General features: G+C 36.8%; 1 protein-coding gene across 2 annotated transcripts in view; it reads left to right on the forward strand.

Annotated features, from left to right (window-relative positions):
• Positions 1–23,828, forward strand: part of SUGT1 (SGT1 homolog, MIS12 kinetochore complex assembly cochaperone) — a 43,630-nt gene that overhangs the window by 4,013 nt on the left and 15,789 nt on the right. Inside the window, exons 3-10 of one of the 2 annotated variants that reach the window (XM_065895990.1) lie at positions 2,716–2,806; positions 3,476–3,545; positions 4,230–4,300; positions 5,398–5,451; positions 5,833–5,849; positions 7,392–7,426; positions 9,071–9,167; positions 9,949–10,056. In XM_065895990.1, the coding sequence (XP_065752062.1) occupies positions 2,716–2,806; positions 3,476–3,545; positions 4,230–4,300; positions 5,398–5,451; positions 5,833–5,849; positions 7,392–7,426; positions 9,071–9,167; positions 9,949–10,056 (543 nt within the window). Of the gene's footprint in view, positions 1–2,715; positions 2,807–3,475; positions 3,546–4,229; positions 4,301–5,397; positions 5,474–5,832; positions 5,850–7,391; positions 7,427–9,070; positions 9,168–9,948; positions 10,057–23,828 lie in introns of both variants that reach the window. The other variant, XM_065895991.1, reaches the window with a different exon arrangement.

Here is a 23,828-nt window from a genome sequence, read left to right on the forward strand (position 1 = left end):
GAGCTGACTTTGAAGTAGTTGACCACAGGTAGCTTTGTTGAGGGCATAGCTGGTTAGCGTAAAGTATACCAGTTCTACATGGTTATGTGATTTTTCTCCAGGGGTGCTTGCTAGTTTAGGAATGGAGAAGGCTTGATCCTCTTGTTTATCCATGATTGGGGTTTAGCTGTGACTAGAAGAAAATGGCAAGTGGAGTCAGGCTGAGATATCCAGAGCTAAAGGCCTTTAAATGTTAGGTCAGTCTGAGCAGTCTGCTTTTGCTTATAATCTTAACAACAAGTAACCTTTTTGGATAGCATTTTAAGAGAGCCTAAAGCTCTATAAAGATTTGGAAATTAATTTTCTAAGATCCAAGTCTTAAACAATTTTAATGCCTTAAAAAGGAATTTTCCCCCTCTTGTTCTGTGTTATCAGGGTACTTCCTTTATCATTATCTTGTTAAAGATTTCAGTGTAATTATATTTTACACTTCATGGGTTTCTTTACTTTTGTGAACTATAACACAACCCATTTTCTGTGAGAAGTACTATATCTTTGGATACGTTTTGTGTAAGTCTGATTAAATAGCACTTTGCTGCCGTGATTCAAATGTTGGCACTGAAGTCCTTGCCTTTTGAGATACCTCTTTAGTCCCTTTGTATTCTAGCAGCCAGCAGCTGTTGTTACAGAAACAGTAGAACACTGAAAACACTGCCACAAGTCAGATGTAGTTAAGACAACCACAAGTAATTATTTTAACGTCACTTTTTCTGGTGTATTCCTTATTCAAAATAAATTTATTGTTGTGTTTTATTCATGACTTACAAGTTGGTGTGTTATAATGTTCAGTTTGTGTTGAGTGGTTTTTTGGTAACTTTTTTTATTGATAGCCTAATAAGTCAGTTGCTTAGTTTATTTAACTGAATGACCATAACTGGTTCTCCTTAACCAACAATTGGTTTGTGTTTTTAAAGGTCACTTGCAAGTTGGTTCAAAATTCAGAAGTTTATACCTGACTCCTAAAGAAAAGGAATATTTTATTCATCTTTGAACCTCCAGTGTCTGGCCTATGTTTATTCCATAATATGTGTTTAAAAATACTTTTTGAAAAACAAACAGAAAAACCTGACTACTGAAAAAAATACTTTTTGAATTGATGATCCAGATATTATTATAATCTGTAACAGCCTTTTTGACCTATAATATACATTTTCTTGGTGAGGAGAGGCTGGAAATGTGGTTTTATGATATATTTGAGTAGATATGTAAGAAGCCATCAGCTGTTTTCAAAATTGTTTGAAAGCTTAGTGGAAGATGGTGTTTTTAGCTTAAGAATTTCAAAGTATTAGAAAATCTTGTATTAATACAAATGTTAGATGGTGTGTGAAAGAAACTTGGAGTAAAATTTTACCACGAGGCAATGTTTAGTGGTTAAAATTTGATTTGGAGTCAGACAGACCTGGATTTGAATCCTATCTCTGGCACAGTCACTGACTAGGAAGTGAGGGAATGGATTTTCTGCGCACATCTGGGGGAAGAGCATTCTAGTGAGAGGGAGCAGCAGGTGCAGGGTCCTGAGATGTTCGAAGAACAGCAAGGAGGCCATTGTGGCTAGAATGGTGGCGCAAGGAGAAGAGTTTTAAGAGGTGAGATGAGAGGGAGAGCAGAAGGTTATATCAAGGAGGGCCTTGCAGATCATTGGAAGGACTTGGGCTTTTGCTGTGAGTCAGCTGGAAAGATGTTGGAAAGTTTTGAGCAGAGACATAGTAACAAGATCTGATTTTCATTACTGCTTGGATCAGGGTGATAGGGGTTAAGATAGTAAAAAGTGGTTTAGATCTTAGGTATGTTGGGTTTTAGGTTTACGATTACCAAGTATAGTATACATTGCTTTGTGAGAATCACACTGCGAGGTTCAAGCAAAGCCACACGTGTGGCTATTGAAGTAATTTTGCCTGTTAAGAAAACTACCAAGTCCCTAGGCTGTGTGGGCAATGGGTAGAGAATCAAAGCCTTCCTGTTTGCCTGCATTTGTCCTTGGCTTCACTGATCGTGCTCTCTCTTCTTGCATCAGTATTGTTCCAGCTACCACTTATGAACTGTGACTGCCCAGACTGGCAGAGTTTTAATCGCTCTGTTAATTCTTGATCAACTGATAGTAGCTATCTATGAGATATTGTATCTGGGCTTTTGACAGAATGCTGTAATTTCTTAGGCCATTGATAAGAGGATAGGAGAGGGCCAGGTAAACTTGATTATGTATTTATTGGTTCCATTAACCTCTTTGAGCTCTAGGTTTAACTTCCATTTTAAAAATTTTTTAAATTTTTGTTTTTATTGGACAGCTTCACATTTTCTAGGCATCTCAAACTCTACATGATCTTTGAATCTTCTCCAAATTAGAAGGAGAAAATCAGTGGTGGTCAATGTATATGAACTAAACTCTCCAGAATAAATGAGGTGATAATAATTACCATTTATTGAGTTCTGCTGTAGGCCAGGCACTGCTAAGTGCTTTAGGTAGATATTACATTCAGTTGTGGTCTTTTGAGGGGAGAAGGGAGGAGAAAGGGGGATATTGATCCTCTTGGAAAGAAAAGCTCCAAGCTTGTTTCCCTGTTATCTTTCCTCCAAATACTTTATGATAATAGGTTATTTGATTAAAAATCATGTTTAATTAGAACTCGATGGCTTTTAAAAAACATTTACTGACACTCAGCGTGTTTGTATTTGTAGGAGCTGACTAAGGCTCTGGAGCAGAAACCAGACGACGCACAGTCTTACTGTCAAAGAGCTTATTGTCACATTCTTCTTGGGAATTACCGTGGTAACTTTTCTTAAAAGTATATTGACTCTATAAGTTACTTACAAATTTTGCCCAAGATACAATGAATCAAATAAAATAAAGGTTATCTTCCAGGATTTTTAACTTGGTCTTTCATACAAGGTAAAGTAGCCGAAATGTGACAAACATGTTGAGCATCACCCATTTAAATTTTATGGTTGTCTGTTCTTTCTTCAGTGGGTGTAGAATTTGTACAGATTTCATTCATGGTTACTGGATATGCTAACAAAGAATAACATCAAATTTACTATTTTACAAAGTATTTAAATGAATTCCCTTGTTTTATTTTTTATAAAAAGAATGTATTTCTATATTCTGTAATTTTAATTATCTGGATAGATAATCCGAGTAGGGAGAAATTAAATACCTTGAGTCAGATTACATAAATGATGTTAATGAGAAAATTAGATGAACTTTGTGATACAGAGCTTTATTCATTGCCTGAAGCGCTTTAAGAAGGAAGCTCAATATTAGGTCATTAGGAAGGTATGAGGGTAATTTTATTTTGGATTAACTTTTCCTAATTTAAAATCATTTGTCCATTCCACCAGCTTGAAAACTTAAAAATCAGAGGCTAATTCAAATTTTGTGTGTAGTATTTGTTAGGGTCCATAAGTCACTGACTAAAACCCCATTTTTTTCCATATGCAGATGCTGTTGCTGATGCAAAGAAATCTCTTGAACTTAATCCAAATAGTTCCATTGCTCTGCTGAGAAAGGGGTATGCAGTAACTACTCTTCTTGCTGGGTCTGGACTATAGTTTCTTGAATGAATTAATTGTAAGCTTTATATAAATAGTAAATTCTGTATTTATACATTTTATAGCTGAGATAGGATTCAATTTTAGGTATATTTTATACTTTTATTGTAGTATAGTTAGTATATATATATATAGTTTAAAGTAGTGATGGTTGAGGGCAAAGTCTAGATGAAACTCTTGGATTTCACATCCCTTTTTTGCTTCATCATTTGGAATTTACTGTATTTAATTGACCAGAGAACATCTGTTCCTCACCCAAGCTGGACAGGCTACATTTAATGAAGACTCTGTTATCTGTGTACTTTATATCCCAGTTTGTTTCTGTTGATAAGTGTGACTTTATTCTTTAAGAATCAGAAACGTCTTTAATTCCTTAATATAACTATATTTTGGAATAAGCAAGTATATACAATTAAAATCAAGAAATTCCTTCTGAAATGAGTTCCAAAATTGGATTCTAATGGGAATTATACTAGATATTATAGTAGAGTATTTTAGGAAATCTCTTGGCTGGCTTATTAACATATACTTAAATTCTTACTTTTAATAGTAGGGAAAATAGTTTCTTTTTTTTTATTATTTAGAAAGAAGGCTGTTTTTCATGATCTCATGTATGTGTATTTGTTTTTAATATTCTCATGCAGGATATGTGAATACCATGAAAAAAACTATGCTGCTGCTCTAGAAGCTTTTACAGAAGGACAGAAATTAGATAGTAAGTATTAGAATTATATGTTAGTACACTAATCCATTATACCTATGTGTCTTAAATACCATAGCTGAATTTTGTTAGTGTAATCTCAAGTTAATTATAGAAACCCAGCTTTTTTCTCTTCTCGATGACATTTCGTGTTGATTGCAGAATTTGAATTTACTTAAAAATTGATTAAATTGGCCTTTCTTTAGCACTTAAATCACAGATAAACTATCATCAGAAGCAGAAAACTATATAAACACTTAGTGTGCTCCCAAGTACTTAGTCTGGCTTTATTTTTTTTTTCTAATGGATAAGTGAAAGTATAATTTGCTCTCACATTCAGAAGTCTATTTAAGTTATTATCCAGACGGCTGAGATAATGAAATCTTACAATGAAAATTTTTATTGAGAAATGAAGTGTTAAGTTTGGGGTAAAGTATGATAGGGTATTGAAGAAACATGGAGGTTTGAGAGTATTGTGAGTTTCTAATATCACCTTTTTGAGAGAAATAGATGAAAATTATCACAGCAGTATAGATATCTGTGCATAATATATAGAAATTGTAAAAGCCAAGTATCAAAAACTCTGCAGAGTACAAAAAGGTTATAAGTAATCTCATAGATAGTTACAGTACATAATCCTAATTGTGTACTATCATTTTATCTTCATCTTATGATAGAGTGTTATCACAATTCTCTAAAGCAGTAGCTCCTAACTGGGAATGGTTTTGCCCCATAGGGGACATGGAGCAGACTTCAGTAGTTGTGGCTCGCGGGCTCTAGAGCACAGGCTCAGTAGTTGTGGTGCACGGGCTTAGTTGCTCCGTAGCATGTGGGATCTTCCTGGACCAGGGATCGAACCCGTGTCCCCTGCATTGGCAGGCAGATAAAATTGATTTTTTAAAAATCAGAATTCTTCAGGATGAACAAGTAACTAATAGGTTTAATATTAGGATAGCTATAAACTCTGTTAGGACAGATATTTTTGTCTAATTCACTGTTGCATCCACAGTGCCTAGAATAGTGTTTGGAACATAGGTATTCAGTAATTTATGTTGAATGAATATGTGAGGTTGTGCGGATGGGTGATGTTACAGTAAGTTTGTTCTTTCTAGGTACGGATACTGATTTCATTGTCTGGATTAAAAGGTGTCAAGAAGCTCAGAATGGTAAGTATGCAGGTTTCCTGTGGTCTTTCCGTTTAAAAAGAAGTAAATGTTTGACATTTGTTTGTTTTGAACTTTATAACTTATAATTTAAGTAGTGGATGTTCTCTTAGGTTGGGCATTCCCAAGGTATTTTGATTTTTTACCTCATTCGATATGTTGAAAGGGAAATTTGGATGGATTTGTTTTGCAGTGGTATTACTGGTAAGAAATTACTGAGGAGTCTCAAGTGACTCCAGGATGCAGTTAAACCCCTTTCCCTTATTAGGTATGCATGGAGAATTGGTTTGCTTAATCACTGTTTGTGCCATAGAAATCATATATGTAATTTTGCCTATACATGTACTGTTACCTGAAAATGTTTCCTTTTTATGTTTTTAACAGGATCACAGCCTGAGGTGGTAAGTCCAAAGGTTTTATCCTTTGTGTGTGTGTGTGTGTTTTTTTTTTTGGCTGTGTTGGGTCTTCGTTTCTGTGTGAGGGCTTTCTCCAGTTGCGGCGAGCGGGGGCCACTTCATCACGGTGCACAGGCCTCTCGCTGTCGCGGCCTCTCACATTGTGGAGCACAGGCTTCAGACGCGCAGGCTGAGTAGTTGTGGCTCACGGGCCCAGCCGCTCCGCGGCATGTGGGATCTTCCTGGACCGGGGCACGAACCCGTGTCCCCTGCATTTGCAGGCGGACTCTCAACCACTGCGCCACCAGGGAAGCCCCTATTCTTTGTGTTTTTACTTAATTATATTATTACTAAGTATATTTGAGGCTGGACTCGGAATGAGCTTTCTGTCAGTTACATATCTCTCTAGGGCTGTTTTACTAATTTTCTTCCTCCAAACGCTGTCTCTTCCCTTCTTACTTAGGGACAACTTGGAGGCCACCATTGACCCAGGACAAGTTCTTTAGATTTACAGTCTGAACTGGCACACGTAGTTTAGAAAAGTTTGGATTGGTTAAGAGTCACTTTGTTTCTCAGTGGTCGGTGTAGAATGTTTGTAGCAGAGAGGCCAGCCATAAATGGTGTAAGACAATATCAGGAAGGCACCATGGAAATAGTGCTTCATATGTTTTTCCAGAGCAGTTTGATGCCATTGTTAAGCCTGAAGGTTATACTATAATCTTAAAAATGTTTTTTTAAATGTTATTGTTATTTTCAACTTAGAGAGTTACTGAATCTTGGAACTGGACATTTTATATGTAACCTTTTCCAAACGTATCTTCAGAAATTTTTCTGTTTTTTATCCTTCTTTTAATTTAGAAGAAAAACGGTTTTTTGTAATTGAAACTCATAAAATTTAAAAAATGCTGAGTAACAGGGAGATCAGCTCGGTGCTTTGTGACCACCTGGAGTGGTGGGATAGGGAGGGTGGGAGGGAGGGAGACGCAAGAGGGAAGAGATGTGGGGACATATGTATATGTATAACTGATTCACTTTGTTATAAAGCAGAAGCTAACATCATTGTAAATCAATTATACTCCAATAAAGATGTTAAAAAAAATAAAATTAAAAAACAACAACTGAGGGCTTCCCTGGTGGCGCAGTGGTTGAGAGTCCGCCTGACGATGCGGGGGACACGAGTTCGTGCCCCGGTCTGGGAAGATCCCACATGCCGCGGAGCGGCTGGGCCCGTGAGCCATGGCCGCTGAGCCTGCGCGTCCGGAGCCTGTGCTCCGCAACGGGAGAGGCCACAACAGTGAGAGGCCCGCGTACCGCAAAAAAAAAAAAAAAAAAAAAAACAACAACTGAGTATTCTAATTCCTGTGAAGATGAGTATTATTTAACAATTATGGATACCATGCTCTGTAAGAAGTTTTCATGTAGTTATTCCATATCAAAGTATTCCATATCAAACTATAACACTGGGTAAATTAATAATACATGCATTTTTAATATGCAGTTACTAAACTAACTTGTAAAAATCTTTCTCTTTGAACTTGTCAGAATCAGTCTGCATCCCAGAGGACTTATCAGTCAAAAATCAAGTAAGTGTTTGGTTTTCATAATGCGTGATAAATATGCCTAAAGGGAAAAAACCCTGTTGTTTAATAGTAAGCAAGTCCTTACCTGTGATTTAAGTATTTCTTAGTTTATAAGAGAAATCATATTAAAGCCTTGAAAAACTAATTGTAAGACTGTTAACTGATTTGAATTAGTGTTTATATTAAGGTTAAAATCAAATCAATTGCCAATTAAAACTTACTTCACCTGATTCCACATTATGTCACCTTTCCATGTATTAAAGAGAGTCTCTTCCATTTAAGTTATTGCTGTTACCTAGGTAAATAAGTTAGTAGACTTGATAGAATTGTAACTCTACCTGCCTTTTATATGTGGAGTAAATTTTTCATAGACTAATTTTGCATGAGTTGAAAGTCACTTGCTGAGGGCAGCAGTTACAATCATGAATAAGTATTTAGCAAGGATTTGAGTTATTTTTAGTTGTTCATTAGCTGTGTGTACAGCTTGTATTCTTAGTGTAACAGAAAGAAACACAAGGCATTAATCTCGAGCTTTGCATCCTAACTGAATTTCAAAGGAAAACTGTGAGTCTTTTAAAGATCCAGTGCTTTTGACGTAAAATGGCTTGAAAGTGTTAAAACAATTTACTCATGTTCTTTCTGGGGAGATAACAGGATGACTCTCCAAGTACCTAGTAAACAAAGAACTTTAGTGACAGGAGCAGGGGTAGGGTACATAAACTTAATAATTGGAGCGTTCGGAGTATAAAATAATCCCACATTGATGTAATAAATATACCATGTATCAGGGTACTGTGCTTAGTCCTGGGAATGTGATAGTGGCAGGATAGATAAATAGCTCTGCTTTCATGGAGTTTATAATCCACTCTAATTTGAAAGTGATGATATATTTTTAGAGCTTTCAGTGGGAAAGATACACATAATTAGAATCTCTAGGCACACTAATCTTTCCACATACTTTGAGATTGAAGGAAGGTACTATATTTAATATTGTGCCTGGCAGAATGAGTTAAATTATTTTAATTTTAGCTCATTTGCTTCTGTTCCCTGTGCTCAGGGCTGTTTGCCCTCAGCTTCAGTAAAGAGATCCTGGAGTGCGGGGTCAGGTTGACCTGGGTCCAGTGTAACACCTGCTACTGATGTGCCAGTTGCCTCACCCTTCTGAGCTTACTTTTTTTTTCATTTGTAAAATAGGGATGGAAGTGTTTACTTCTTAGTATTAGGTTGAAATGAGAGGATAAAACTGTTGGTGTATTAGAATTGTTACCTGTTAGAATAAATTTTATCTTTAAAACTAGCTGTGCATGTGTCCTCATGCTGTGTGGTGTGGCCAAAAAAAACCAATTAGCTTAAGCACAACAGTATTAGAGATATGTTAGAACCTAGAAAATTATGTAAGTATTTATTAAATTCACTGGAGGGGTTTTGGACATCATCAACCTTACTTTTCTCTTCCCTTAGTACAGGTCATATGAAATTAGTTACATAAAATTGTTTCTGTGAATCAGCAGCTGCTTTGCTATTTTGTTCCTCAAGGTGGCGCTCTTGTTGTTCATCAGATTATATACAGTTTTTATCTTGACAAAACAAGCAACAACTTTAAGAAAATTTAAGTTCTCTTTTAAGTTTCCTTTTTCTTTTTTATAGGTATGACTGGTATCAAACAGAATCTCAAGTAATCATTACACTTATGATCAAGAATGTTCAGAAGAATGATGTAAATGTGGAATTTTCAGAAAAAGAGGTTATTACAGTGTTTGAATTATTTTTGGTTGAGGTTAAATACGTTTATTTGTAAATATAAATATATATTGCAGAGTAATCTATAGCAGTCTATTAGATATATATCATTTTTTCCTGAGATAATGTGGAAAATGATGAAAATCTGAAGCATTGCTTTTCCATTTGAATCATTTTAAGTTTTGAGATGAGTATGTATACTGTAGGTTATAGCTAGGTGTGCATTGTTTTCTCTTTCTTTAGCTTTGGAATTCAAAGCAGAATTTGGTTGACAAATATAAAAGACATTAGTAAGATACGTGCTTTGGTTACACATATGTGTGGTATACTTCATGAAAAAGATCCACTTAATTTTTGTGACTTATATATCTTAGAATTTACTAACCATATTAAATGAGTATAACTTTCAATAACTTGGTTTCTTAGCATTTAGTAGAAAACCTTGTGATAGATATTTAAGAGAGTTCATGGTAGAACTAGATGTTTTGCACATGAATATTTCTTTGTTACGTACTGTATTATTTTGTTCTTGTAGATTGAGTTTCCTTGAGATTTAAATGTTCAGTATGTGTTATGAAACATACTCTGTTCTGCTACTTAATTATGTATATGAGAATTCATGAGAAGGATACCAGATATTTAAAAGATTATTTTGAGATTCTTAAGTCTGATATTCCATAGAAAGTTTTGAAAATAATCTGCAGCATGTAATTGTAGTCAGTTTAAGTACTTTACCCTTCTTTAAATAAATTTATAAAATGTGCTACTAATTTTGTGATCATTAGTTGTCCGCATTGGTGAAACTTCCTTCTGGAGAGGATTATAATTTGAAGCTGAGACTTCTTCATCCTATAATACCAGAACAGAGCACATTTAAAGTACTTTCAACAAAGGTAAGATAATTGAAAAGGGTTGTCAGTGGTAATCTGTGATTGTGAGCTTATAGATCCTTCCAGCCACATATCTTTAAATTAAATACAAACAATAATTTTTGAATAGTTTTTCCACCTTCCCAAATTCTAGGAAAATGGATTGTAAAAATCTAACCTCAAAAGTGTTTATATGCTTATTAAGATAGGTATAATACTTCTCAATAAAGAGGTTTTCATAAAAGATACAGTGATCAGCATTTTTTTAAGATTTGATACTGACAGTGTCTCATGTCTTGAACTTGTCATTTTGGTCTGTTGTGATATACAAATACTTCTCTCACACTTTCTTATGCAGTTAAAAATACAGACTACTATCAAGATGAATCTGCTTTCTTGTTTTTTAGTTAAGCTGACTTTTAGGTTACTTTGTTATGAAGGATTAATGAATAATTTAAATTGCTGTTTGAGTAACCATAATTTTTAGATTCCTTTATATTTTCAAAAAGAGGTAAAAATATGCAATAGAATTAAAATTCATGGTATATATCAGCTACCAGTCAAAAGATGTAGTACGAGTAGGTAGAAGTATAATTTAGCAGGAATAATACTAAGCTGAAAATCAAAAAATCTGACTGGTTCTTTGCTTGCCCTGTTAATTTAGAGTAGTTACACATAGGACAAGATTTTCAGCATCTGTAAAAATGAGAGGGATATGGACTGTGAACTCTGAAATCCTTTCATCTGTAAGATTGTATGAAGGTATATGATGAGTTAATGAGAAAGAATGATATAAATTCCATTACTAAACCTTTTTTATGCATATGTCCTGCATGCAACACAGTGTGTTATTTAACTTTTGAGTTTAGTTGTGTAAATTTTCCTATCATAGAATAGAATCAGGGTTGGCCTGTGTCATGAAGAATGGTAACTGGGCCTGCAGGAAGAAGGGGACACCTGAAGAGGGTTGGAGCAGGAAGTAAAGAAGTAAAGAAGCAGTAGTTTTTGCATCTAGTTAAAAATGATCTGCTCATTTATCTATTTGAAATGTACAAAGTACAAAGCTGTTTACTTAAGAGGCAGAGATAGGAAACAGTTGCTTGGACAATAGAAAGTGAGAAAAAGGGTGACATACTGTGAAGATTTTCATCTTACTGGCCCCATCCACATTGGGTAGAATTTAATAAGATAATATTGGGTACAATAAGCACAAAACTATAACTAGATTTGAGAGGGAGATAGGTCAGAAAATTAGGAGTTTGGCATTTTTGTACATCTTTCTATTGAGAGGTTGTTAATGCATGTTTTTTTGAAGTAATTTAAATATAAATTGATTTGTGTGATAGATGGCAAATAACTTAAAAACCTGTGTTACTGAGCCACCTTGTATAATGGAATTGTGTGGTTGGTGAATACACAAGTATGTGTGGCTACAATTGAGGTTTTAATTAAGCAGTGTCCTGTCTTACTCTTGATTCTCCTTTGAATCTTGTGAGTGCTTATTGATTCTAACCATTCCTCAGCCCCCCTTACTGTGTTCCCAGTTTACTTTTTTTGCCCCTTGCTCCTTTCTTTAAATGCTACATAACTACTTTCCTTTCCTGTATACTAGTTTGTTTATATGTACACATTTATTTCCCTTACTCTTTTTTTTTTTTTTTTTTGGCGGTACGCGGGCCTCTCACTGTTGTGGCCCCTCCCATTGCGAAGCGCAGGCTCAGCGGCCATGGCTCACGGGCCCAGCCGTTGCGTGGCATGTGGGATCTTCCTGGACCGGGGCACGAACCCATGTCCCCTGCATTGGCAGGAGGACGCTCAACCACTGCGCCACCAGGGAAGCCCTATTTCCCTTACTCTTAGTAAGTCTTCTGAAGATAAGAAGGTGTCATATTTGTGTCTATTTATGTGCTTCATGTAGGGTTACCAGATACAGTATAGGATGCCCAGTTAACTTTCTGTTTTTATTTTTCTGAATTTTATTTTATTTATTTATTATTTATACAGCAGGTTCTTATCATCTGTTTTATACACATCACTGTGTATGTGTCAATCCCAATCTCCCAGTTCATCCCACCACCACCCCACCCCCGCTTTCCCCCCTTGGTGTCCGCTTTCCCCCCTTGATGTCCATACGTTTGCTCTCTACATCTGTCTCTCCATTTCTGCCTTGCAAACCAGTTCATCTGTACCATTTTTCTAGATTCCACACATATGCGTTAATATACAATATTTGTTTTTCTCTTTCTGACTTCACTCTGTATGGCAGTTTCTAGGTCCATCCACATCTCTACAAATGACCCAGTTTCGTTCCTTTTTATGGCTAGTATTCCATCGTATATATGTACCACATCTTCTTTATCCATTCATCTGTCAGTGAGCACTTAAGTTGCTTCCATGACCTGGCTGTTGTAAATAGTGCTGCAGTGAACATTGGGGTGCATGTGCCTTTTCATTTTCGACGTACCACAGTTTATTTATTTTTTAAAATTTATTTATTTTTTAACATCTTTATTGGAGTATAATTGCTTTATAATGTTGTGTTAGTTTCTGCTGTATAACAAAGTGAATCAGCTATAAGTATACATATATCCCCATATCCCCTCCCTCTTGCGTCTCCCTCCCACCCTCTCTATCCCACCCCTATGGGTGGTCACAAAGCACCAAGCTGATCTCACTGTGCTATGTGGCTGCTTCCCACTAGCTGTTTTACATTTGGTAGTGTATATATGTCAATGCCACTCTCTCACTTCATCCCAGCTTACCCTTACCCCTCCCTGTGTCCTCAAGTTCATTCTCTATGTCTGTGTCTTTATTTCTGTCCTGCCCCTAGGTTCTTCAGAACAATTTTTTTTTTAAGATTCCATATGTATGTGTTAGCCTACGGTATTTGTTTTTCTCTTTCTGACTTCACTGCGTATGACAGACTCTAGGTCCATCCATCTCACTACGAATAACTCAATTTCGTTTCTTTTTATGGCTGAGTAATATTCCATTGTACATATGTGCCACATCTTTTTTATCCATTCATTTGTTGATGGACACTTAGGTTGCTTCCATGTCCTGGCTATTGTAAATAGTGCTGCAGTGAACATTGTGGTACATGTGTCTTTTTGAATTATGGTTTTCTCAGGGTATATGCCCAGTGGTGGGATTGCTGACTCGTATGGTAGTTCTGTTTTTAGTTTCTTAAGGAAACTCCATAGTGGCTGTATCAATTTATATTCCCACCAACAGTGCAAGAGGGTTCCCTGTTCTCCACACCCTCTCTAGCATTTGTTGTTTGTAGATTTTCTGATGATGCCCATTCATTCTGACCAGTGTGAAGTGATACTTCATTGTAGTTTTGATTTGCATTTCTCTATTAATTAGTGATGTTGAGCATCTTTTCATGTGCCTCTTGGCCATCTGTATGTCTGTATGTCTTCTTTGGAGAAATGTCTATTTAGGTCTTCTGCCCTTTTTTTTCAATATATAAAATTAATTTAATTTATTTATTTTTGGCTGCATTGGGTCTTTGTTGCTGCGTGCAGGCTTTTTCAGGTTGTGGTGAGGGGGGGCTACTTTTTGTTGCAGTGCGTGCACTTCTCGTTGTGGTGGCTTCTGTTGTTGCGTAGCACGGGCTCTAGGCGCACAGGCTTCAGTAGTTGTGCGGCACGTAGGCTTAGTTGCTCTGTGGCATGTGGGATCTTCCCAGACCAGGGCTCGAACCCACGTCCCCTGCATTGGCAGGCGGATTCTTAATCACTGCACCAGCAGGGAAGCCCTTCTGCCCATTTTTTGAGTGGGTTTGTTTTTTTAATATTGAGCTCATGAGCTGTTTATATATTGTAGAGATTAATCCTTTGTCCGTTGATTTGTTTGCATATAATTTCTCTTATTCTGAGGTTTGTCTTTTGGTCTTATTTATGGTTTCATTTGCTGTGCAAAAGCTTTGAAGTTTCGTTAGGTCCCATTTGTTTATTTTGTTTTTATTTCCATTACTCCAGGATGTGGGTCAAAAAAGATCTTGCTGTGATTTATGTCAAAGAGTGTTTTTCCTATGTTTTCCTCTAAGAGTTTTATAGTGTCTGGTCTTACATTTAGGTCTTTAATCCATTTTGAGTTTATTTTTGTGTATGGTGTTAGAGAATGTTCTAATTTCATTCTTGTACATGTAGCTGTCCAGTTTTCCCAGCACCACTTATTGAAGAGACTGTCTTTTCTCCACTGTATATCCTTGCCTCCTTTGTCATAGATTAGTTGACCATAGGTGTGTGGGTTTATCTCTGGGCTTTCTTACCTGTTCCATTGATCTATATTTCTGTTTCTGTGCCACTACCATATTGTCTTGATTACTGTAGCTTTGTAGTATAGTCTGAAGCCAGGAAGCCTGATTACTCCAGCTCTTTTTTTTTCCATCAAGATTGCTTTGGGTATTTGGGGTCTTTTGTGTTTCCATACAAATTTTAAGATTTTTTGCTCTAGTTCTGTAAAAACTGCCATTGGTAATTTGATAGAGATTGCATTGAATCTGTCGATTGCTTTGGGTAGTATAGTCATTTTCACAGTATTGATTCTTCCAATCCAAGAACATGGTATATCTCTCGATCTGTTTTTGTCATCTTTGATTTCTTTCATCAGTGTCTTATAGTTTTCTCAGTATGGTCTTCTACCTCCTTAGGTAGGTTTATTCCTAGGTATTTTACTCTATTTTGTGGCAATGGTGAATAGGATTGTTTCCTTAATTTCTTTCTGATCTTTCGTTGTTAGTGTCTAGGAATGCAAGAGATTTCTGTGCATTAATTTTGTATCCTGCTACTTTACCAAATTCATTGATTAGCTCTAGTAGTTTTCTGGTGGCATCTTTAGGATTCTCTGTGTATAGTATCGTGTAATTTGCAAACACTGACAGTTTTACTTTTTCTTTTCCGATTTGTATTCCTTTTATTTCTTTTTCTTCTCTGATTGCCGTGGCTAGGACTTCCAAAACTATGTTGAGTAATAGTGGCAAGAGGGAACATCCTTGTCTTGTTCCTGATCTTAGAGGAAATGCTTTCAGTTTTTCACCATTGAGAATGATGTTTGCTGTGGGTTTGTTGTATATGGCCTTTATTATGTTGAGGTAGGTTCCCTCTATGTCCACTTTCTGGAGAGTTTTTATCATAAATGGGTGTTGAATTTTGTCAGAAGCTTTTTCTGCATCTATTGAGATGATCATGTGGTTTTCATTCTTCAGTTTGTTAATATGGTGTATTAATTTGCCTATACTGAAGAACCCTTGCATCCGTGGGATAAGTCCCACTTGATCATGGTCTATGATCCTTTAAATGTGTTGTTAGATTCTGTTTGCTAGTATTTTGCTGAGGATTTTTGCATCTATATTTATCACTGGTACTGGTCTGAAATTTTCTTGTTTTGTAGTATCTCTGTCTGGTTTTGGTATCAAGGTGATGGTGGCCACAAAGAATGAGTTTGGGAGTGTTCCTTCCTCTGCAACTTTTTGGAAGAGTGTGAGAAGGATGGGTGTTAGCTCTTCTCTAAATGTTTGATAGAATTCACCTGTGAAGCCATCTGGTCCTGGACTTCTGTTTATTGGAAGATTTTTAATCACAGTTTCAATTTCATTACTTGTGATTGGTCTGTTCATATTTTCTATTTCTTCCTGGTTCAGTCTTGGAAAGTTATACCTTTCTAAGAATTTGTCCATTTCTTCCAAGTTGTCTACTTTATTGACATAGAGTTGCTTATAGTAGTCTCTTAGGATGCTTTGTATTTCTGTGGCGTCCATTGTAACTTCTTTTTCATTTCTAATTTTTATTGATTTGAGTCCTCTCCCTCTTTTTCTTGATGAGTCTGGCTAAAGGTTTTTCAATTTTGTTTATCTCCTCAAAGAACCAGCTTTTAGTATTATTGATCTTTACTGTTGTTTTCTTTGTTTCTATTTCATTTATTTCTGCTCTGATCTTTATGATTTTTTGCTTCTACCAACTTTGGGTTTTGTTTGTTCTTCTTTCTCTAGTTCCTTTAGGTGTAAGTTTAGATTGTTTATTTGAGATTTTTCTTGTTTCTGGAGGTAGGATTGTACTGCTATAAACGTCCCTCTTAGAATTGCTTTTGCCACATCCCATGTGTTTGTGTTTTTTACCTTTTTTTCCCTGTAGTTGATTTCTAATCTCATAGCATTGTGGTCAGAAAAGATGCTTGATATGATTTCAGTTTTCTTAAATTTACCGAGGCTTGATTTGTGACCCAGGATGTGGTCTATTCTGGAGAATGTTCCATGCACACTTGAGAAGAAAGTGTAATCTTCTGTTCTCGGATGCAGTGTCCTATAAACATCAATTAAATCTGTCTGGTCTGTTGTGTCACTTAAAGCTTTTGTTTCCTTATTAATTTTCTGTGTGGATTATCTGTCCATTGGTGTAAGTGAGGTGTTAAGTTCCCCCACTATTATTGTCTTACTGTCAATTTTCTGTTTTATAGCTGTTAGCATTTGTCTTATGTATTGAGTTGCTCCTTTGTTGGGTACATATATATTTGTAATTGTTATATCTTCTTTTTGGATTAATCCCTTAATCATTAGGTAGTGTCCTTTCTTGTCTCTTGTAACATTTTTTATTTTAAAGTCTATTTTATCTGATATGAGTATTGCTGCTCCAGCTTTCTTTTGATTTCCATTTGCATGGAATATCTATTTCCATCCTTTCACTTTCAGTCTGTATGTGTCCCTAGGTCTGAAGTGGATCTCTTTTAGACAGCATGTATGTGGGTCTTGTGTTTGTATCCTTTCAGCAAGCCTGTGTCTTTTGGTTGGAGAATTTAATCCATTCACGTTGAAGGTAATTATCGATATGTATGTTCCTGTTACCATGTTTTTAATTGTTTTCAGTTTGTTTTTGTAGGTTCTTTTCTTCTCTTGTGTTTCCCACTTAGAGAAGTTCCTTTAGCATTTGTTGTAGAGCTGGTTTGGTGGTGCTGGATTCTCTTAGCTTCTCCTTGTCTGTAAAGCTTTTGATTTCTCTGTCAAATCTGAATGAGATCCTTTCTGGGTAGAGTAATCTTGGTTGTAGGTTCTTCCCTTTCATCACTTTAAATATATTGTTCCAATTCCTTCTGGCTTGTAGATTTTCTGCTGAGAAATCAGGTGTTAACGTTATGGGAGCTCCCTTGTATTGGTCGTTTTTCCCTTGTTGCTTTTAATAATTTTTCTTTGTCTTTAATTTTTGTCATTTTGACTACTATATGTCTCAGCCTGTTTCTCCTTGGGTTTATCCTGCCTGGGACTCTCTGAGCTTCCTGGACTTGGGTGGCTATTTCCTTTCCTATGTTAGGGAAGTTTTCAACTATAATCTCTTCAAATATTTTCTTGGGTCCTTTCTCTCTCTCTTCTCCTTCTGAGACCCCTATAATGTCAATGTTGTTGCATTTAATGTTGTCCCAGAGGTCTCCTAGGCTGTCTTCATTTCTTTTCATTCTTTTTTCTTTATTCTGTTCAGCAGCAGTGAATTCCACCGTTCTGTCTTCAGATCACTTATCCGTTCTTCTGCCTCAGTTATTCTGCTATTGGTTCCTTCTAGTGTATTTTTCATTTCAGTTATTGTATTGTTCGTCTCTGTTTGTGTGTTCTTTAATTCTTCTAGGTGTTTGTTCTTTAACTCTTTGGGGTCTTCGTTAAACATTTCTTGCATCTTCTCAATTTTTGCCTCCATTCTTTTTCCGAGGTCCTGGATCATCTTCACTGTCATTATTCTGAATTCTTTTTCTGGACGGTTGCCTATCTCCGCTTCATTTGTTTTTCTGGGGTTTTATATTGTTCCTTCCTCTGCCTTTTTATTTTGTCTATCTTTCTGTGATTATGGTTTTCATTCCACAGGCTGCAGGATTGTAGTTCTTTTTGCTTCTGCTGCCTGCCCTGTGGTGGATGAGGCTATCTAAGAGGCTTGTGCAAGCTTCCTGATGGGAGGGACTGGCGGTGGGTAGAGCTGGGTGTTACTTTGGTGGGCAGAGCTCAGTAAAACTTTAATCCACTTGTCTGCTGATGGGTGGAGCTGGGTTCCTCCCTGTTGGTTGTTTGACCTGAGGTGACCCAGCACTGGAGCGTACCTGGCTCTTTGGTGGGGCTAATGGCAGACTCCAGGAGGGTTCACCAAGGAGTACTTCCCAGAACTTCTGCTGTGAGTGTCCTTGTCCCTGTGGTAGCCACGTCTTCCCCCTGCTTCTGCCGGAGTCCCTGCAATACTAGCAGGTAGGTCTGGTTCAGTCTCCTATGGGGTCACTGCTCCTTCCACCTGGGTCTTGGTGGGCACACTACTTTGTGTGTGCCCTCCAAGAGTGGAGTCTGTGTTTCCCCCAGTCCTGTCAAAGTCCTGCAATCAATTCCCACTAACCTTCAAAGTCTGATTCTCTAGGAATTCCTCCTCCCGTTGCTGGACCTCCAGGTTGGGAAGCCTGACGTGGGGCTCAGAACCTTCACTCCAGTGGGTGGACTTCCGTGGTCTAAGTGTTCTCCAGTTTGTGAGTCACCCACCCAGCAGTTATGGGATTTGATTTTATTGTGATTGCGCCCCTCCTACCATCTCACTGTGGCTTCTCCTTTGTCTCTGGATGTGGGGTGTCTTTTTTGCTGAGTTCCAGTGTCTTCCTGTCGATGATTGTTCAGCAGTTAGTTGTGATTATGGTGTTCTTGCAAGAGGAATTCGCAAGACACAGTTCTTGTCTTTTTTTTTTCTTTTCCTTTGTGCTTCCTCTAGTTTCACTTGTTCACAGGGTGCTTCATGCACAGGCCTCACACCTGGCACTTCACATCAGTGACTATTGAGAAATGGCTGATGTGACATCTCAGCTTGGCGGGCTGGCAAACAGTGAATAATTTTTAAATATAAGTATGTTTCATTTGCTAAATTTGGCATCCTTAGCCATATGGCACTGTGTGTAGTGAGTGAGTGGTCAGTAATTTTTCAGAGAATGAATTTATGTTGGATTCTGATGTTGGCCTTATGAAGTTGGCAGGGTGTAGTAAGTATTTTCCTTCTTAGTTTTACAGGTGAAAAGAAATTGAGGTTCATGGACTTAAAATGCCTTCCCCAAGTTCACAAGTTACTAAATTGTTCAGTGTGGCCCAGGAAAAATACTTACCCTTCTGTAAAGCAGTTGCTTCTTTTCATAGGTTTTTCTCTCTGGACTAAAGAATTTATATTTGTAGGATATATTCGGGAGGATGATTATTTTTATTGTCCTAACCCGAAGTAATATATATTACTTGGTTAAACTACCAGTTTTTAAGCTGTGTTTTATGGGAAACAAATGGAAAGAATTGTACTTAATTATATCTTAATGGAAATGATGAAATTTTTGAATCTTTTTTATACAGCAGAGGGAGACAATGTTAAAATACTGAAAATCTTTCTCTGGGTTACTGAGTCTTGTTTAGTGATGACACTAAAAGGGAAAAATAGTAATTTGCTTTTCATACATTTGCAGGCGTCTTCAATCATTTATGTGGTTTGATAAAAGGGTGCATTTTGCTTGGGAAAATATTCCTGAAATTAGAGATTCTGTAAAATCTGTGGTTTAAAAGGCCTATTTCTTTGCCTTTTGAGAATCCTGTTTTCTTTCTCACCTTCAAATATGCATGTTGCGGGCTTCCCTGGTGGTGCAGTGGTTGAGAGTCCGCCTGCCGATGCAGGGAACACGGGTTCGTGCCCCGGTCCGGGAGGATCCCACATGCCGCGGAGTGGCTGGGCCCGTGAGCCATGGCCGCTGGGCCTGCGCGTCCGGAGCCTGTGCTCCGCAACGGGAGAGGCCACAACAGTGAGAGGCCTGCGTACCGCAAAAAAAAAAAAAAATGCGTGTTGTATATTTATGTATAACCATTGGTTAAGTGTTATTAATTCAAACTAAATCTAATTTGCAATGAAAAGAGGAAGAGGTAGTATCCTTACAATACTGAAATAGCATTTCTTAACTAAATTTTTTTTTTTTTGGTGGGGGGCGGTGGTGCCGCACTGCTCAGCTTGCAGGATCTTAATTCCCTGACAGGGATTGAACCTGGGCCCTGGCAGTGAAAGTGCTGAGTCCTAACCACTGGACTGCTGGGGAATTCGCTTAATTAAATGTTTTACAGTGTAATATGTAATATGTTTTTCTTAGTCAGAATTTATATTTTTTTAGTACCTTTGGTAGTTATTTCTATGTTTTACTGAATACCAGCTTACATATCTGCCTATTAATCCATTTTTTTATTAAGAAGCTGTAATGGTTCTTTTATTTCATTTTGTTAATATCGTGACAATATTCTCTTAACACAATCACAGGATTATAACTTCAGTAACAGCTATGCTGTGAAATATTCATTTTAAAGATTAATATTCACTCCCTGTAAGAAAAAATTAGAATTCTCAGAATCCTTTGGAGTAAATTTGCCCTTGTGGAAATGTTCTTGTGTTCCTATTTTTAGTCAAAGTAATTTTTTGTATTATATCACTATAAAATATGAAGGCTTTTAACTGAAATTGTGGGAAATAAAAATGTGTGTCTTAGAGACAAAGAGCCCCCTTCTGCCTTCTTAACCCACTGACATTTAAAATTCCTTTACTTGATATTCATAGAAGAATCTTAATTATGATATAATGGGGTTGGAGGTGTCCCGGCAGGATACTACTGCTTTTTGAAACACACAGATGTGTGTGGGGTTTTGGATTATTGTTTTGTTATGCCTTTTTGATATGGTCGTGGTAACAGGGTTTTTTTTGTTGTTGTAGTTGTTTGTTTTTTTAAATAACTTTAGTTGCTGATACCCACAAATTGTAGAGCTGCCTTTTCTATTAATGTATATACATTTATTTTCAAAAGAAAAGGATTTTACTGTCCATACTGTCTGTAGCTGTCTTGTTAAACTTATTCATTATGGGTATTTTTTTATGCCCTTAGATGTTTTACAGCAAAGTATTTCATGATAGACATTTACTGTAGCTTATTTAGCCAATGCCATGTTGTTTGACCTTTGGAGAATTACAGTAGGTAACTGTTTTGATTGCTGTGTATTATCCCATGTAATCCTCACAGTTACTGAATGGTGTAGGTATTGTTATTACCTCTTTACAGGTATGGAAACTGAACCTAGAGATGTAAAATAATTTGCCCAGATTTTCAGCTAATTGTAACAATGATGAAGATATTCATAATAGCATTCAGTTGTTACTTGCCAGACACAATGCTATATTGTTTTCATACGTGGTTTTATTTAATCCTCAAAAGAATCCTAAGTGAGGTAGACCCTATTAATCCCATTTTACAAGCGAAACTGAGGCTCAGTGTGATTAGTCATACATCCAGCAAGTGGCACCTATTTGTGACTCTTTGGAATTACACAACTGACTGTTTTTGACTTGTCCTCAACCTCTGCTTATTTCTGAGGAAATAAAATAAGTAAAACTTCTAGCAGAAAAAGACACTTCCAGCAGGTTACTCTATTTATTGGCTCTCTCATCTCTAAAATATAGGTGGTTTTCTCCTCTCACTTTCTGTTAAGTGAGATGATATATATGAAGCACTTAGTACATGGGGTATATAAGTGCTCAATAAATATTACTGCTATTATTATTTAATACTGATGATTTAGTTTTTATTCAGGTTGTAAAAGCAATAAATGCATATCATAGAAAATTTGGAAAGATGTAAGTGAGCTGAGAATGTAATCACTCAGTCTCATTACTGATGACATTTTGGCATACTTCCTTCCAGATAATTAGATATTTCCCAAAACTTAGGTCTGTCACTACAGATGATGGATGCTGGAATTTTTTGTTTATGGGAATGTGTCTTCTGATTGATTTCTTCAAGAAGAATAGAGGTGGTGGTCTTATGCACCAGCATAGTGCCTGGCTCACAGTAGGTACTCAATAAATACTTGAACTGAGCTTCTAGAACTTCGGAGAAGTTTATTCAGTTCCTCTTCATTCATTACCATCCTTTGCTTTAAAAACAATTATAGGGCTTCCCTGGTGGCGCAGTGGTCGAGAGTCTGCCTGCCGATGCAGGGGACATGGGTTCGTGCCCTGGTCTGGGAAGATCCCACATGCTGCAGAGCGGCTGGGCCCGTGAGCCATGGCCACTGAGCCTGCGCGTCCGGAGCCTGTGCTCTGCAGCGGGAGAGGCCACAGCAGTGAGAGGCCCGCGTACCACCAAAAAAAAAAAAAAAACAAACAATTATAAAATGATTTGAGTGTAAAAATAAAGACAGTAGATGTGCAGTCTGACCTCAGGGAAGACCGAGCTATTCTAATATTGGACAGAGGGTTTTGGTACAGCAATTAAATGTGCAAAGAGCTGAGTGAGAGAATACTGGAAAAGCTGCGTTCTAGAGATCAGGAAACATTTATTGAGTGCAGACTTGAAACAGATGGTTCTCAAAAGTTTGCCAGAAAAAGTGTTCACCAGTAAACTGCACAGCCCTCTAGTCTCTGGGAAAGATTCCTTCACCATCACTTTGTAGTAAGTGGGAGGTCACTTACCTCTTTTTAAGAAGGTAGTGTCTGGAAGAGCCTTGACCCTTTAGAAGTATGACTTTTCTTTAAACCTGAAGTTCCATTCATTGGAAAAAATTAGACTCTCTGCTGTGCAAAGGAGACCTTAGAAGTGGGTGGTAGTACACATAATATTGAAAACTGACAACCCAACAGAGGAGGGATTCTTATTAGTAGTTTGTGCATGCTGCTTTGGGATATTATGGCACATTGAAAGCCTTCCCTGTGCATATGAGAGCAACATTCAAGCAAACTACCAAAGATTTGTTCGTTTGTTTTTTAATTGGAGTACAGTTGCTTTACAAAGCTGTGTTCGTTTCTACTGTACAGCAAAGTGAATCAGCTATACATATTCATATATCCCTTCATTTTTGGATTTCCTTCCCATTTAGGTCACCACAGAGCACTGAGTAGAGTTCTCTGTGCTATACAGTAGGTTATAAACTACCAAAGTTTTAAGTTAACTTTTAAATTCTTTTTGACTTAAATAAAAATAGAATGGCTGATTAATGGTCCCAATAAAAATATCTGAAATTGTACTGGTGGTGATTTGAGAAGTATCTGTCAGAATCATTTTTAAAAGCATATATAAGCATTAAAAATGAAGTAGGTGTAAAAAGGAATTCATAGAATATTAGTCTCTCCCCCCTTTTACCTTTTAAAAAAGCTGTTTTAAATGGTTTATTATGTGCACCTCTTTTAATGAATGGATTAAGTATAATTTCAAGTTCAGGTCAGCATGTCTCAGTTGAAACAGGTTGTGACTTAGGGCTTTGGCTTTATAAAGGCCTCTTTGTTCATAGTGCACAATTATTTAGGTCATAGAGGCTTTCAGAGATGTGAGTGCTCTTCATGTGAAACAAGGGACTTTTTATAGATGGTGCTTAGCTCAGGAACACGTGTGAATATAGGGTGCCCCGTGGCTGAGGTTAGTTAAGGATAGTTTTGATGTACACACTGTTTGTGAGGTCTTCATTTCTGGATGAGTTGAAAATTAAAGGAGCAAGATGCAGTTTTAAATTTTAGTATAATATTAATAGTCCTTTTCAGTAACTATTTCTGTGTCATTGCAGCTGTTGGATTTCTGACCCTTTTTGATAAATATCCCAGCAGTGACAGCTTAAAATAATCAGAGTACTTTCACTTAATACTGTGTATGAGAAAATATTGGTAGTATTTTACTTTATAAAAGTTAATCATAGTTCATTTTAGGGAATTCTGGAGATCCTTTTAAATGTTTCATTTTATTTATGTAGAATTTAAACATGTAAATTACATTAAAAATGCTAATTG

This window comes from Phocoena phocoena, chromosome 18, assembly GCF_963924675.1.
Source record: "Phocoena phocoena chromosome 18, mPhoPho1.1, whole genome shotgun sequence".
Taxonomy (NCBI): domain Eukaryota; kingdom Metazoa; phylum Chordata; class Mammalia; order Artiodactyla; family Phocoenidae; genus Phocoena; species Phocoena phocoena.